Raw genomic sequence first — 14,289 nt, forward strand, 5'->3', positions numbered from 1 at the left:
TCCATGGCATAAACAAGCTTCCATAAAAGATTGATCATCAATGCAGTTCTTGTTTTGTCTATTTCTGTTCGGTACTCAGGAACAACATGTAGGGGTAGATGAGAGAACGGAATCTGTGTGTGTGAGTGTGTGTGTGTGAGCGTGTGTGTTTATGTAGAGGAGGTGTGTGAGGTGTGCCGCGTCACACTGAAGTCCTCTTGTCTTAAAGACTAGCTGTAAATCATGCTCTTTCAAAACAATGGTATCCATGAATCAATATTAATAAAAAATAAAATAAAAAATCTATTAATTCTGTGTTCTTCATTCCACTTTACTGCATCTTAAATTAAACAAATACTGTTTGTGTACTGTGTACAAGCAAGAAACTGTGAGCTGGAAATTGGGATAGTTTTAGTACCTTCAATGGTCTCTCTGTTAGATGTGTTCCTGCATGCGATTGGCTGGATTGCTGAGGAGGCGGAGCCGACATGGCTGGCAGACCCTGAGTAGTCCACAATCCCTGGCTGTGTTGGTCTATACAACATAGCCATGAAGATCACCATCTTTTTGCTGATGCTCCTGAAAGAAGTCCATGCCAATGTCCAACCGCAGAAAAACTTTGACCTTCAGAGGGTAAGAACATGATTTTTTGGAGAATATAGCTCTTATAAAAAGACCTTCAGGTGTCTTTATTTAACGGACTGTAGTTGTGCTGGTAGTATATATTTTGTCTGATTTAAAGAGGTAGTTCTACCAAAAGTGAAAGATCTGTCAGTGTTTACTAAAACTATTTCTGTCATCTGTTGAATCTAAAAGAAGATATTTTGAAGAATGTTGGAAACTGATAGTAAATCAGTAAATTTTACATTTTTGGGTGAACTGTCCCTTTAAACTCCTGAATGGTGTTTCATATGACATTAGTTTAAAGATGTTTGTGGCTTAAACACTAACATGGACACGCTGTTAGTTTGTGTTGAGATGACACACTGTAAAAATACCCATAAAGTATGAGATACAACGTTTTTATTTTTGTTTTTCCTTGATTATTCGTATTTTAGAATAGCATTATGAGACCTTGATCTTTATTCTTACAACTTTTAATCTTGAAAAGTTGGAAAATAGTGACTTTTATTAACATTTTAATAGTGTACAGTTACATATTCTGTTATTTTACAGACTTATTCAAAGCCTCTTCAATGATGCAAAGCTTCTAAATGTCGTCTGAAAACTTCTATATAATCTCCTGTACAGTAATTTCACTTTTATGACAAATAATATATTTTTAACTGTCATTATAGTCAAACAACTCAAGATAAACATAGGAGACTGAAAAAAAAACTACTTTTTGATGGAAATTTTAGACTGCACTTATTTTAAACTACTAAAATGTCAATAAAAGACACTTTGTTAAACTGCAGTTGAATTATCAGCTTCAAAAGTCAACATAGCAGAGATTAAGGTCCCATAATGCAATTCACAATAGTAAATAAACGGAAAACACTTGTGAATCACAAAATATGAAAACCGTTAACTAACAAGTATTTTTTACAGTGTAGTAATGGACTAGATAACCGTTTGGGGGAACGACATCAGACAGAGATTACATTAACAGTAGAGACAGAGCCGACAAACAGAGCTCAGGCCAAGGGTCACTCATTCAGTGTTGCAACAAGAAATGCCTGATTTCTGGGTGTTGGGACATTTTATAAAGGGGTCCTGTTATTCCCTTTTATGATGTACTGTAATAAAAGTCTTAGTATGTGTCTGAAGTTGGGCTAACGGGTTACTTCTCCCCAAACTTTTTAAAGGAGGTAGCAGAGCATTTACAGTTTGTACCTGGGTTAGTTCAGGAACTTTCATGGATTTTTTTTTCCATGTAAACAGAATTTTAGATGTGTTTTAAAGCCTTTGTGAATGTAAATTCCTGATATGCTGTTTAATAAGCACATGTTGGATTTAAACAATAATATTAAACTAAGGGAATAATTAAGTGAAGTTTATTTATAAACTAATTTTGAGAGGAGCACGTGCTTATGATTGAACACAGCTGGTCACTCATTAGCCAACTCATGATTCACCAATCAGATGAGTCCTTAGTTACTATAAATACCCTAAGTTCCATATAACAGCCATCTTCATTTTGAGGAATCCCCCCTTCCACCTCTACTCCTCCTCTTTATCTAGATGGGTGGCACCTGGTTCTAGTCCTTACCAAGCCAGCCGATGTTTGCAATTTAAGTTACCATAGACATGCTCCTAGTAAATAGTTCTCTCTTAAGAGCAATCACTATCTGTTCATTAGCTACAGCAGGGGAGTTTCGAAATCTACCTGAGCTCAAACTCCCCTCCCCGCAATAGGAGGGAGCCCTGGGCTCGAGGATATTATGAGCTCAGGGATCTCTCAAGGGGCAGCATGCCAAACAAGCTTTATAATCAATCATCAGCTTAGTGTAAACTCATTAAATATTGATCAATTAAACAATTGAATATTGATCTTAAAAAAAAAACTTTTGAAAAAGTGTTTAAAGTGCAATTTTTTATTATATCATTATTGATTATTGATTATTATCACAAAACAGGACATTTGTGAAAACAGCGACATCACGTATGTGTATTACATGTTTAATCAAAAGTCCTGCATGAGAACACAATGAATTTACTATTTATTTTATCCAAAATTAAATTCAGTTTAATGTTGGAAGAACAAAAATATCTAAGTTGGATAACTTCTATTTTGACTAGAGGGTATGCGTTGCTTAATTGTATATTATAGTAGAGTTTAGAATTTGTAGATATCTTGGTATTTTAGCTTTTTAAATATATATATTTTGTTTCTGTGCCTGACGATCGTGTTGTCGTGGTCCTAACCTTCGACCACCACCCGTTCCATAAAGCACTGGCCCCTTATGGCTCCCCCTGCGGGTGGTGAGCCTGTTGATGTATCTGTCCGTTGTGGTAAAGAATTAGCTGAGCCGAAAGGCAAAGCTCTGGATTTACCGGTCAATCTACGTTCCTACTCTCACCTATGGTCATGACCGAAGATGAGTTTTCTTGTCAGGATGGCAGGGCTCACCCTTATAGATCACCCGGGAGGAGCTCGGAGTAGAGCTGCTGCTCCTCCACATTGAGAGAAGTCAACTGAGGTGACTCGGGCATCTGTTTCAGATGCCTCCTGGACGCTTACCTAGAGAGGTTTTCCAGGCATGTCCCACCAGGAGGAGGCCTCGGGGAAGACCCAGGACACGCTGGAGGGACTATGTCTCTCGGCTGGCCTTGGAACACCTCGGGATCCCCCCGGAGGAGCTGGAGGAAGTGTCTGGGGAGAGGGAAGTCAGGGGTTCTCTTCTAAGACTGCTGCTCCCGTGACCCAGCCCCAGAAAAGCGGATGAAAATGAGATGAGATGAGATATTCCTTTTTTAGGCCTATAATAACATGGAACCACCAAATGAAAATGACACATTGAGAAGGTCTGTTCATGGACCTTATGCCTTTTTTTACATAAACTAGTATACTTTGGGCTTAGTTAAAGGGCCCCTATTTTGCCCTTTTTTACACGATGTACAATACGTCTTTAGTGCCTGCAGAATGTGTGAGTGAAGTTTCAGCTCAAAATATTCATCAGATCAGATGGAATTTTAGTTGCTAAGTGCCCATGCCTTTAAATGCAAATGAGCCTGATCTACCCGCCCACTCATCAAGCATGTCAGGTAAACACAGCACACACGAATAGCATTTCACCAAATGTGGAAGATGCAAATGAAGCAAAATTCCACAAATTCATCACATATTTCATGTCGTTTGCACATGGAACGGTAATCCACCTCTGTTCTCACTTTTGCATTGACCTGTATGCTATTTACTCCTGCAAATACTTAATTAGCCGTTTGGTGTGAACCCAGCATAAATGTGCCATTATCGCCACCTGTTGGTTCAACATGTGGACAGAGATTTTTTTTTTTTTTTTTAAACCAAAAGTGAGGAAAACCCTGTTTGTAAAATATACCCAAGTACGTGTGGACATGGCCTAAGAAGTGAATTAGAGTCCAGTCACAAACACCAAAGTAAGACTGAACCAGGACGTTTCCCAATGGTTATTTGATGTAGTTGTTGTGGAGTTTATTCAGCCTTTCTGCAGCAATGAATGAGCCACACACAAATGCTGTTACAACATTTGCTGTGAGCACACACAAATGCATCTAACATGTCGCACTGTTTTTGATCATCTATGTGTGGCAAATGAGACAGGATGCCCACCAAACAGGTATATAAGCTACTGTATGGAGATTTATCATCTTTCTGTACAAATAAACATAATTTAACGTCCAAAAAAAGGGAATTCTTGCTGTGTGATTGAAGCATCCTTGTTTATAGTTGTGTATTGACACTTCAGCTTTGGTGATTCTGAATGATTTTAGATTGATTTTTAAAGTGGTTTTACAGTCTTTGCCTGATTATAAACATGCACTGTTTCGATTCGTTTTAAAACGTCTTCTTGAGGGTCATCTGGATAACAGAGAGATAACTAAAGACATCTCCACTGTGCTCAGCGAGAGAGCTTCTCTTCTGTTAAACTGTCCAGCACATCATCGATGACTTAAGCGTGCTCGGGGTCGGATGCAATGTGAGTGCTGGCCGTTGGGGCAGAGGGGAGGGGGGACAAGCGTGCTTTGGCATGGTTCAAGGCAACTGTACATAGTGTGAGTACGCCCTTAATCTCAGTTTCTTTGCAAATCCTGTCTTGTGGAAACGATAAATTGTGTAAGTACTGAGACATAAGTGCTTGTTAATCAATGTCAGTGGGTGGAGAAATCCACACTGCTATGCATGGTGCTGTTGGCACAAAATCACTGAGATTTGGAAATTGTATATATATTTAAAAAGACTTCAACGTGTTTTTACCACTCTAATATGCTTGTGTGCACATTACAGCTTCCGAAGATTGATTCTGAATGATAGGTGCCTTTTAAAAGGGAAGTACAAAACTTTAAATAAAGAGTTATTTTCAGACAATATTATAATCTAGTCCTATCTGGGCTAACAAAAATAATAATAAGTAACAATAATAAAATAAAACTATACAAAAACAAAACTGATGTAGTCTTGTTACCAAATTATAAGTATAAACTGTCTCGATTTATTTTTTTACAGTGACATGAAGACTTGAAATGACTGTGTTGTCTAACTTTGGGGATATTTTTAATTCTCAGCAAAATTATGCTTTAAATGAAGCTGAATGTATAAAAACGCATAAAAGGACCCGTGAAGGAGAAGGACAGAAAATAATTTGCCAATACATAATGACTAATGACTAATGACTCAAATCGCGTGTAAAGACTTGAGATGTGACATCGGTGTGCTGTAAGCTGTGATGTGTTTGTTCAGTTTGCAGGGAGGTGGTATCGGGTCGGTCTGGCCTACGATTCTCCAGGTTTTGTGCCACACAGAAGCAAAGTCACCATCTCTATGGGCACAGTGGAGCCACAGGACAATGGAAACGTCAACATGACCATGTGGAGTTTAACGTGAGTGAGTCTCATTCACATCTTGAACTATTTTGTGTCAATTCTACCCTCGTATCTCATAGTTTGTCTTTTAGAAGTATTATTAGCCATCGTATTGTATTTTTATACGTTATATAGAGAATAATTGACAGGGCTGTTGAATTATTCTGAAATAATCCATACCCGAGGTGGTGATAGGGTCATTTAGGGCCATACCTGTCAACATTGGGATGTGAAAATAACCCCCCCCCCCCCCCCCAAAAAAAAACCTAAATATGTTCACCTGGAGCCGTTTCATTGTAAATAAACTGCTTAAACGGTCAGTTATACGTTTTTATTATTACTTACAAAGGATATAAATAAATTAGCAGAGCAGAACCAGAACAGTTCAGCTCATTAAAATGATTAGCTATTATAAAGAAATTGAATCAAGTTATCAAATCTCATTCATCTTGTCTTCACTGTATAATTTAAACATTCTGTATACATTAAATAACAGAGGTGTGACTTTAAAAATGCACAGATCTATAATGAAAGCATTTGATTGCTTTCCTAACTGTTTATGCTCATTTCAGACATCTAATTTGTTGTGTTTAAAGAAAACCCAACAAGATCGGCATGTCTAGATGTTGTTATTATTATTATTCATTTATTCATTTTCTTTTCAGCTTAGTCCCTTTATTAATCTGTGGTCGCCACAGAGCAATGAACCGCCATTATTATTATTATTATTATTATTATTATTATTATTATTATTATTATCATTATTATTGTTATAATTATAATTATTATTATTATTATGACATGTATATGTCTGTTCAAACACGCACCCAAAACCCAGTGTCCACTTGGCTTGAGCTCCTTATCAAATCGCGTAGGTACAGAATCAGTTTGGGAAACAGTGATAGCGATTTATTTATCACTATGGAGCACATCAGCTAACAGTCATGCATCGGTACATGAACTGACTGTTTTGAGGACTGCATAGGGGTAATGGCGCCTGTAATGAAAAGGAAATGAATCGCGCCGTTTTTATGTTTATTTTAAAGTGTTTTCATGCCTAAATGAAATGAAAGCACAGAACAGATTCACATTTAAGAGCAAGGGGCGGCCCCTGGTGGTTCGGCGATATGGGTTGCATAAAAGGAGGATTGGCTCTTCACAGAAAGATAAAAAATACGGGAAAAATATGGGAAAATACCTTTACGGGAAGACAACGGGATAGAACTGTAAAATACTGGAGAATTTGGGAGGGTTGACAGGTATGTTTAGGGCACAAGTCATTTTTAATACATGAAAAAAAGGTAAACAGTGGCTTCTCCTACCATAGCTGATTTTATTTTCAGTAACACTTTAGTTTAGGTCACAATTCATGCTATTAACTATTAATACTGAAGATTATTAAGATTTTAACAGTTCATTAGTAGTTATAAAGTATGATCTGCATTCCTAATCCAATAATCTACACCCAACTTCTACCTTACTAACTAATAAATAGCTAATAAGTAGTTTATTAAGCTAGTAGTGTTTGTAAATGGTTTGTTAATACTTGTGTATTAATTGTGTAAATAATTGTGACTAGCTAAAGTGCTAAAGTGTTTTTCTTTTTGATATTTGGTGCCAGTTTATCAGGATGTGACGATTTTGTTCTCGTTGCCTCATTGGATGGAAACGGTCCTTTATTTGGAAATGTTTTTTGTGATATTCTAGTTTTGTACACAAGTACGCATGACGTAAACACAGATTGTTCAGATGTTTCATTTCAAAACATTGGTCAGGATTGTGTCCTCAGACCATACTATACTAGATTCTCAGACATTTCAGACAGAGCCTTTTGTTTTTGACATGTTTTGTCATTCAGCGTATTGATGATATGAAATTGAACTGCCTGGCTGTGCGTTTTATCTGAAATGCACGTTAGAATGTTAATCAGCCAATCAGAATCATGCATTTGTCAGTCCCGTAGTATACGTTTTAAAATATTATATTCTGACATATATATGATGGTGATTGCTGTTTCATTTGTGTTTTTATATGCAGTTCATCTGGTTGTAAGCAAAAGATCTACATTTATGAGAAGACGTCTGTGTCCGGCGTATTTAACTACTACAGCACTCGTGAGTCCACTGAACATAGCAGACATTATACCACAATAACGCACTGAAAACATAATACGGTTCAGTTTCTGTTGTAATTTGAAGGTCACAGAAGGATGAAAGATGTTACCGTGGTGGACACAAACTACAGCGAATACGCCATGGTCGTCAAACACAAGAAGATGAACAAGGAATACACACAAGTGTCTCTTTATGGTGAGATTCTAAACAATACAAGGGTGCACCATTATGGAGTATCACACTTCACATCAGTGATTTAGTAACTCAATCCATAAGCCTCCACTTTCATTACTGGATGAATCAGCACTTTTGAACAAATCACTTGAACAAATGATTCATTAAATTGTACTCAAGTGCATTTCTGAACTGTGTTTTATAGTAAACTCTTTTTATTTCTGAGCTTGCTCTGTCTATGATGTGATTTTAGGTCGTGCTAAGAAGTTGAGGGCTGATTTGATGGAGAAGTTCAGAGCATATGCAACAGCTCTAGGATTCTGCAAAGAGTCCATACTGACTCCACCAGCTGCCAGTAAATCAGTCAAAACTATTTGTTTTACTTTTATCTGAACCACTTAGCTACATCTGTCTGAATCTCTCTGCATAAAACCAAAGAAAGACACATATTTCAAGCAAACAATTTCTTATGCAGAATATTTTTAGTTTAGTTTAAATAATTCTATTCAAAATACCAGCAGATAGTATAAATAAGTGACTTATTCATACTTAAAAAGGTCTTGTACTTCTTGGGGATCTGTAATTGAGATATCAAATATCAATAAGTATATATTAGAAGAATTTTGACTAGTTTTAGATGCTAAAAAATCCTATTGTCTAATAAATAAGAACTATTAGCTAATAAATAGCTAGTTTCTATTAAATAGCTATCAATTTATTCATTCATTCTCTTTTCGGATTAGTCCCTTTATTAATCTGGGGTTGCCACAGCAGAATGAACCGCCAACTTATCCAGCACATCAATTTAAGCTATCAATTTAATAAGTATCTAATAAAAACTAACATTGATTCACCAATTCACCTACTTTTACTACTATGTGAAGAAAAAGTGTATATATGCAAGCTTTGAGACATGCTATACCTCATGTTCCTTTATGTTTAACGCACAATCTATTGTAATATTAGCCAATAGCGTGTGCGCGGATATGCACTTTGAATTTCTAGCAGAAATAGTAAGGTAATAGGGTATTTTCGAATACTATTTAGCAAGGGGGCAGCACAGTGGTGCAGTGAGTTGCACGATCACCTCACAGCAAGAAGATCGCTGGTTCAAGCCTCGGCTGGGTCAGTTGGCATTTCTGTGTAGAGTCTGCATGTTCTCTCCGTGTTCGCGTGGGTTTCCTCCGGGTGCTCCGGTTTCCCCCACAAGTCCAAAAAAACATGTGGTACAGGTGAATTGGGTAAGCTAATTTGTCCGTAGTGTTTGTGTGTGAATGAGTGTGTATGGATGTTTCCCAGTGATGAGTTGCAGCAGGAAGGGCTTCCGCTGCCTAAAACATATGCTGGATAAGTTGGCGGTTCATTCCACTGTGGTGACCCCAGATTAATAAAGGGACTAAGCTGAAAAGAAAATAAATAAGAAGAACTATTATCCAATAAGAGTCTCTAATAATAAGAACTATTATTCAATAAATAAGAACTATCCTATAAAATGTACTGCCATTCACAAAGAATAAAAAATAGCTAATGAATTAGGACTAGTACTTAAAGGTGTTCACCAAAAAATGAAAATTCTTTCATGAATTACTCCTTACTATTAAAGTGTCAGGGGATTTGGAACTTAGAACTGACTTAGAACCACTTGAGTAAATAGAGATTTAGGGGTGAACTATCCCTTTATATTGTGTTCACAAACATCTCAATGCTTGTTTAATGGTAAGAGTTGTTTCATTTTCAACAAACTTCTCACTGAATTTCTCATTTTTGTTTCTTTTCTTTTTAGGAAACTGTCCTCCTAAAGAAGTCAAGTAAGCAAGAGCTTCATAGACCCCACAAACCTTTTACATTTAAAAAATAAGTCGTGACATTTCTAGTAGCTATTGGTTCAGTTTAGCAGTTATTAATAGTTTGTATTGACTATCTTTTTTGCTATCATTTTATCTCAATTTTTTTAAGCTTGTTTGTGACTTAGTTATGTATATTTAACTATTGTCACGGATTGGTCAGGCTCTCACGATCCCCACTCACGAAGATCACCATCACCTGACTTCTAATGAGCACACAGCTGCATCACATTCACGAGCACCAGATAAAAGCACAGCACTCCAGTCGCTCATTGTCCGGGCTCGTCTCGACGAAAGCGGACAACTGAGCGACCACTCAGCGTAGTCATCCTCAGCTAAACAAACGATTTACTTACCTGTTCTCTTTGTATTCCTCCCTAGTCTTCCTGGTCCTCCCGTATCGTCCTGTCTTCCAGTCCTTCCAAGTCTGTGTCATCCTCTGTCAGCTGTATCTGGTGTGTGCTGTCCATCCTCGTGTATTCCTGTTACCCAGCCACGGAGGAGAAGACCCCAACATCATTCCTGATCCTCCTGGCTATCCTTCATGTGCTCCTTGTTGTCATTCAATAAACACCCTAACGTTTCCTTACCTCTGTCTCCTGTCCGCTTCATAACAGAAGCCCGGACCAATAACGACGACAACATGAGCACCCCCGATCACTTTCAAGAGCTGGTGGACCAGTTGAAGCGGATTCTACAGCCACCAGCTCCACTTTCCAACGCACCACCAGCACCGAGCACTTCCGCCTCCACAGTTTCTTCTTCGGCCCTTCCTTCCAGTCCCATGGCCCGACCAGCGCCCTACTCAGGCGGAGCGGGGGAGTGCAATGGTTTTCTGTTACAATGTTCCCTCATATTCGAAATGCAACCTTCTCTATATCCCACAGATAAGTCAAAGATCGCCTACATCGTATCTCTACTCTCTGGACCTGCACTTAAATGGGCTGAGACGATCTGGAACCAAGCCGGGCCGGTCATGAATTCCATCACTACCTTCACGGAGTATTTCAAAGAGGTGTTTGGACGTTCTGATGGGGAAGTAGCCGCTGGAGAGCAGCTGTATCATCTAAAGCAAGGTACTCTATCTACACAGGAATATGCTCTCCGGTTTCGCACTCTAGCAGCTGCAAGTGGATGGAATGAGAGATCGTTGTTGACCACGTACCGGCTCGGCTTGGAACCCACTCTCCGAATCCAACTGGCCACATTAGATGATACAATGGGTCTGGAGAGATTCATCCAACATTCTCTCCGATGTTCCGATCGTCTTCGTTCCTATCAACAGGACACCATCACCCCCTCGTCTGCACTCCTCCAATCGCCTGAGTCAACAGCCTCTCCAGAACCAGAACCCATGATAATAGAGTCTGGAAGACTGACATCAGCGGAACGACAGAGGAGGCTGACCCGGGGTCTGTGTCTATACTGCGGTGTCAGTGGACACACCCGTATGGAGTGTCCCCTTCGTCCCATTCGGACTTCAGTGAGTGTATTCAGTACGAATATTGAACAATGTAAACCACTTACTACCACCGTACAAATAACTACTGCCTCTATTTCTCTCCTTGTCACAGCCCTCATCGACTCCGGGTCAGCAGGGAACTTCATCTCCCAATCCCTCTGTCGTCAACTCCACCTCCGTACTGAGGCGTCCTCGCATATATACCAGATACAACCGATAACCCAGTGCACTCGATCTTCGACCCGTATCCATCGACAATGCGAAGACATCCTTCTTCAAGTGGGGGTGTTACATCAAGAGAGGATTCAATTTCTGGTTCTGGAGGGTGCAAATATGGACATCATTCTAGGGCGCCCGTGGCTGGTGAAGCACGATCCCATCATCTCTTGGGGCACAGGAGAGATAAAGAAATGGGGATCTGGATGTACACCTGCCTGTTTTCCAAATCTCCCTCTTCAAGGTCGGAACCCCATTTCTTTGTTTGCAACATCGGTCGAGAGCCCTCCTGAGAAGCAGTCTATCCACATTCCTAAGGAGTACAGCTCCTTTCATGATGTCTTCTGCCCCAAGAGAGCTTCCCAGCTACCGCCGCATCGGCCATGGGACTGCGCGATCGACCTAGTTCCAGATGCCCAGTTGCCAAGAGGTAGGATCTACCCGCTCTCGCTTCCAGAGAATCAGGCAATGGAAGATTACATAAGGGAGGCTCTGAGTCAGGGGTACATACGTCACTCAAAATCACCAGCCGCCTCAAGCTTCTTCTTTGTGGCCAAGAAGGACGGAGGGCTGCGTCCATGCATCGACTACAGGGTCCTAAATAACGGTACAGTAAAATACCGATATCCCCTTCCTCTGGTACCAGCCGCTTTGGAACAGCTCAGAGAAGCTAAAGTCTTCACTAAATTGGACCTCCGCAGCGCGTATAATCTGATAAGAATACGTGAGGGGGACCAATGGAAGACAGCATTCGTGACCCCTACTGGCCACTATGAATATGAGGTCATGCCTTACGGTCTGGTCAACGCCCCCTCCGTATTCCAAAACTTCATTCATGAAGTCCTCCGGGAGTTTCTTCACCACTGTGTAATAGTGTACATAGATGACATCCTCATTTACTCCCGGAGTGAGGCCGAACATCGCCAACACGTTGCGGAGGTCCTACACACATTGAGAGAACATCACCTCTACCTCAAAGCGGAGAAATGCTCATTCCACCAGAAGTCGATTCATTTCCTGGGATACATCATTGACCAAACCGGTATACGTATGGATGGGAAGAACTCCCAACGAAGATTCTTCCCGAACACATCTCCATTTGTCCGATCACCTGGAACGCTCCTCCAGTCGTTGCCACTCCGGAAGCTCCTGCTCCGCCGGGATGCCCTCCTCATCGGCAGTTCATACCACCTGAACACCGGGTAGATCTGATCCACTCCTTACATACCTCGCTAGGCACTGGACATCCAGGGATCAACAATACTCTCTCGCTAGTATCCCAACGATTCTGGTGGCCAAACATGGCAAGGGATGTGAGGCAATATGTTCAGGGCTGTAAGGACTGTGCCCAATCCAAGAGCCCACGTCATCTACCCGCTGGAAAGCTCCATCCCTTGCCGATTCCGAACCGTCCCTGGTCACACCTAGGAGTGGACTTTATCACTGACCTCCCTTCGTCAGAAGGTAATACCTGTATTCTAGTCATAGTAGATAGATTCTCAAAGTTTGTCAAACTAATCCCTCTGAAAGGTCTTCCCACAGCCTTTGAAACTGCCGACAATATCTTTAATCAAGTCTTCAGGTCATTTGGTATTCCAGAAGATATTGTGTCGGACAGAGGTCCACAGTTCATCTCACGTCTATGGAAAGCCTTCTTCAAGCTCCTAGGTGTGGCCGTCAGCCTCTCTTCTGGATATCATCCCCAAACCAACGGGCAGACAGAGAGGAAGATTCAGGAGGTGGGACGGTTCCTGAGGACCTTCTGCAGTGGTCACCAGAACTCCTGGAGCCAGTATTTGGGCTGGGCAGAATATGCCCAAAATTCACTGCGGCAACCCTCCACCGGACTCACGCCATTCCAGTGCGTCCTGGGCTTCCAACCACCGCTCTTTCCCTGGGATGGCGAACCATCTGATGTCCCCGCAGTGGATCACTGGTTCCGGGAGAGCGAGAGAGTCTGGGACGAGGCTCATCAACATCTGCAGAGGGCAGTCCGTCGAAGCAAGGTAACCGCCGATAGGAGAAGGTCTGAAGAACCCAGATACACACCCGGACAAAGGTGTGGCTATCCACCCGGGACATACGCATGCGACTGCCCTCTCGCAAGTTAAGTCCCCGATTTGTTGGTCCCTTCACCATCGTGGAACAGGTTAACCCCGTCACCTACAAACTACAATTACCCTCTCACTACCGTATTCACCCTACATTCCACGTATCACTCCTGAAACCCTATCACGATCCTGTTCTTCCCTCCACAGAGCCTGACCACGAAGAGGAACCCCCTCCTCCACTGCTCCTAGAAGAAGGAGCCGTCTACGCAGTGAAGGAGATCTTGCGTTCCCGACGTCGTGGTGGCCAGTTGGAGTACCTGGTGGACTGGGAAGGGTACGGCCCCGAAGAAAGGACATGGGTTCCCAGAGCTGATATTCTCGATCCTAGTCTCATGGTGGAGTTTCATGAGAGCCACCCTGAGTTCCCAGCGCCTAGAGGCAGAGGGAGACCACCACGGCGTCGGAGGTGTCGGCCCTCAGGAGCGGGCCCTGGGGAGGGGGGTACTGTCACGGATTGGTCAGGCTCTCACGATCCCCACTCACGAAGATCACCATCACCTGACTTCTAATGAGCACACAGCTGCATCACATTCACGAGCACCAGATAAAAGCACAGCACTCCAGTCGCTCATTGTCCGGGCTCGTCTCGACGAAAGCGGACAACTGAGCGACCACTCAGCGTAGTCATCCTCAGCTAAACAAACGATTTACTTACCTGTTCTCTTTGTATTCCTCCCTAGTCTTCCTGGTCCTCCCGTATCGTCCTGTCTTCCAGTCCTTCCAAGTCTGTGTCATCCTCTGTCAGCTGTATCTGGTGTGTGCTGTCCATCCTCGTGTATTCCTGTTACCCAGCCACGGAGGAGAAGACCCCAACATCATTCCTGATCCTCCTGGCTATCCTTCATGTGCTCCTTGTTGTCATTCAATAAACACCCTAACGTTTC

General features: G+C 41.5%; 1 protein-coding gene across 1 annotated transcript; it reads left to right on the forward strand.

Annotated features, from left to right (window-relative positions):
* Positions 1-498: 498 nt before the first annotated feature.
* Positions 499-9,756, forward strand: ptgdsa (prostaglandin D2 synthase a). The gene is made up of 6 exons (XM_056467104.1): positions 499-612; positions 5,363-5,502; positions 7,522-7,598; positions 7,683-7,793; positions 8,026-8,127; positions 9,556-9,756. Exons 1-6 carry the CDS (start codon positions 529-531, stop codon positions 9,582-9,584), a joined length of 543 nt encoding a protein of 180 aa, XP_056323079.1. The 5' UTR covers positions 499-528; the 3' UTR covers positions 9,585-9,756.
* The last annotated feature ends 4,533 nt before the right edge of the window (positions 9,757-14,289 follow it).

The sequence above is a fragment of the Danio aesculapii genome, chromosome 10 (genome assembly GCF_903798145.1).
Source record: "Danio aesculapii chromosome 10, fDanAes4.1, whole genome shotgun sequence".
Lineage (NCBI taxonomy): Eukaryota > Metazoa > Chordata > Actinopteri > Cypriniformes > Danionidae > Danio > Danio aesculapii.

Bases quoted from the DNA above. Each gene is read 5' to 3' on its own strand.
- ptgdsa (XM_056467104.1), top strand. From the start codon at position 529: ATGAAGATCACCATCTTTTTGCTGATGCTCCTGAAAGAAGTCCATGCC. The intron at 5,503-7,521 runs GTGAGTGAGTCT...TTTTATATGCAG, and splicing joins ATGACCATGTGGAGTTTAAC to TTCATCTGGTTGTAAGCAAA. The intron at 7,599-7,682 runs GTGAGTCCACTG...TGTAATTTGAAG, and splicing joins ATTTAACTACTACAGCACTC to GTCACAGAAGGATGAAAGAT.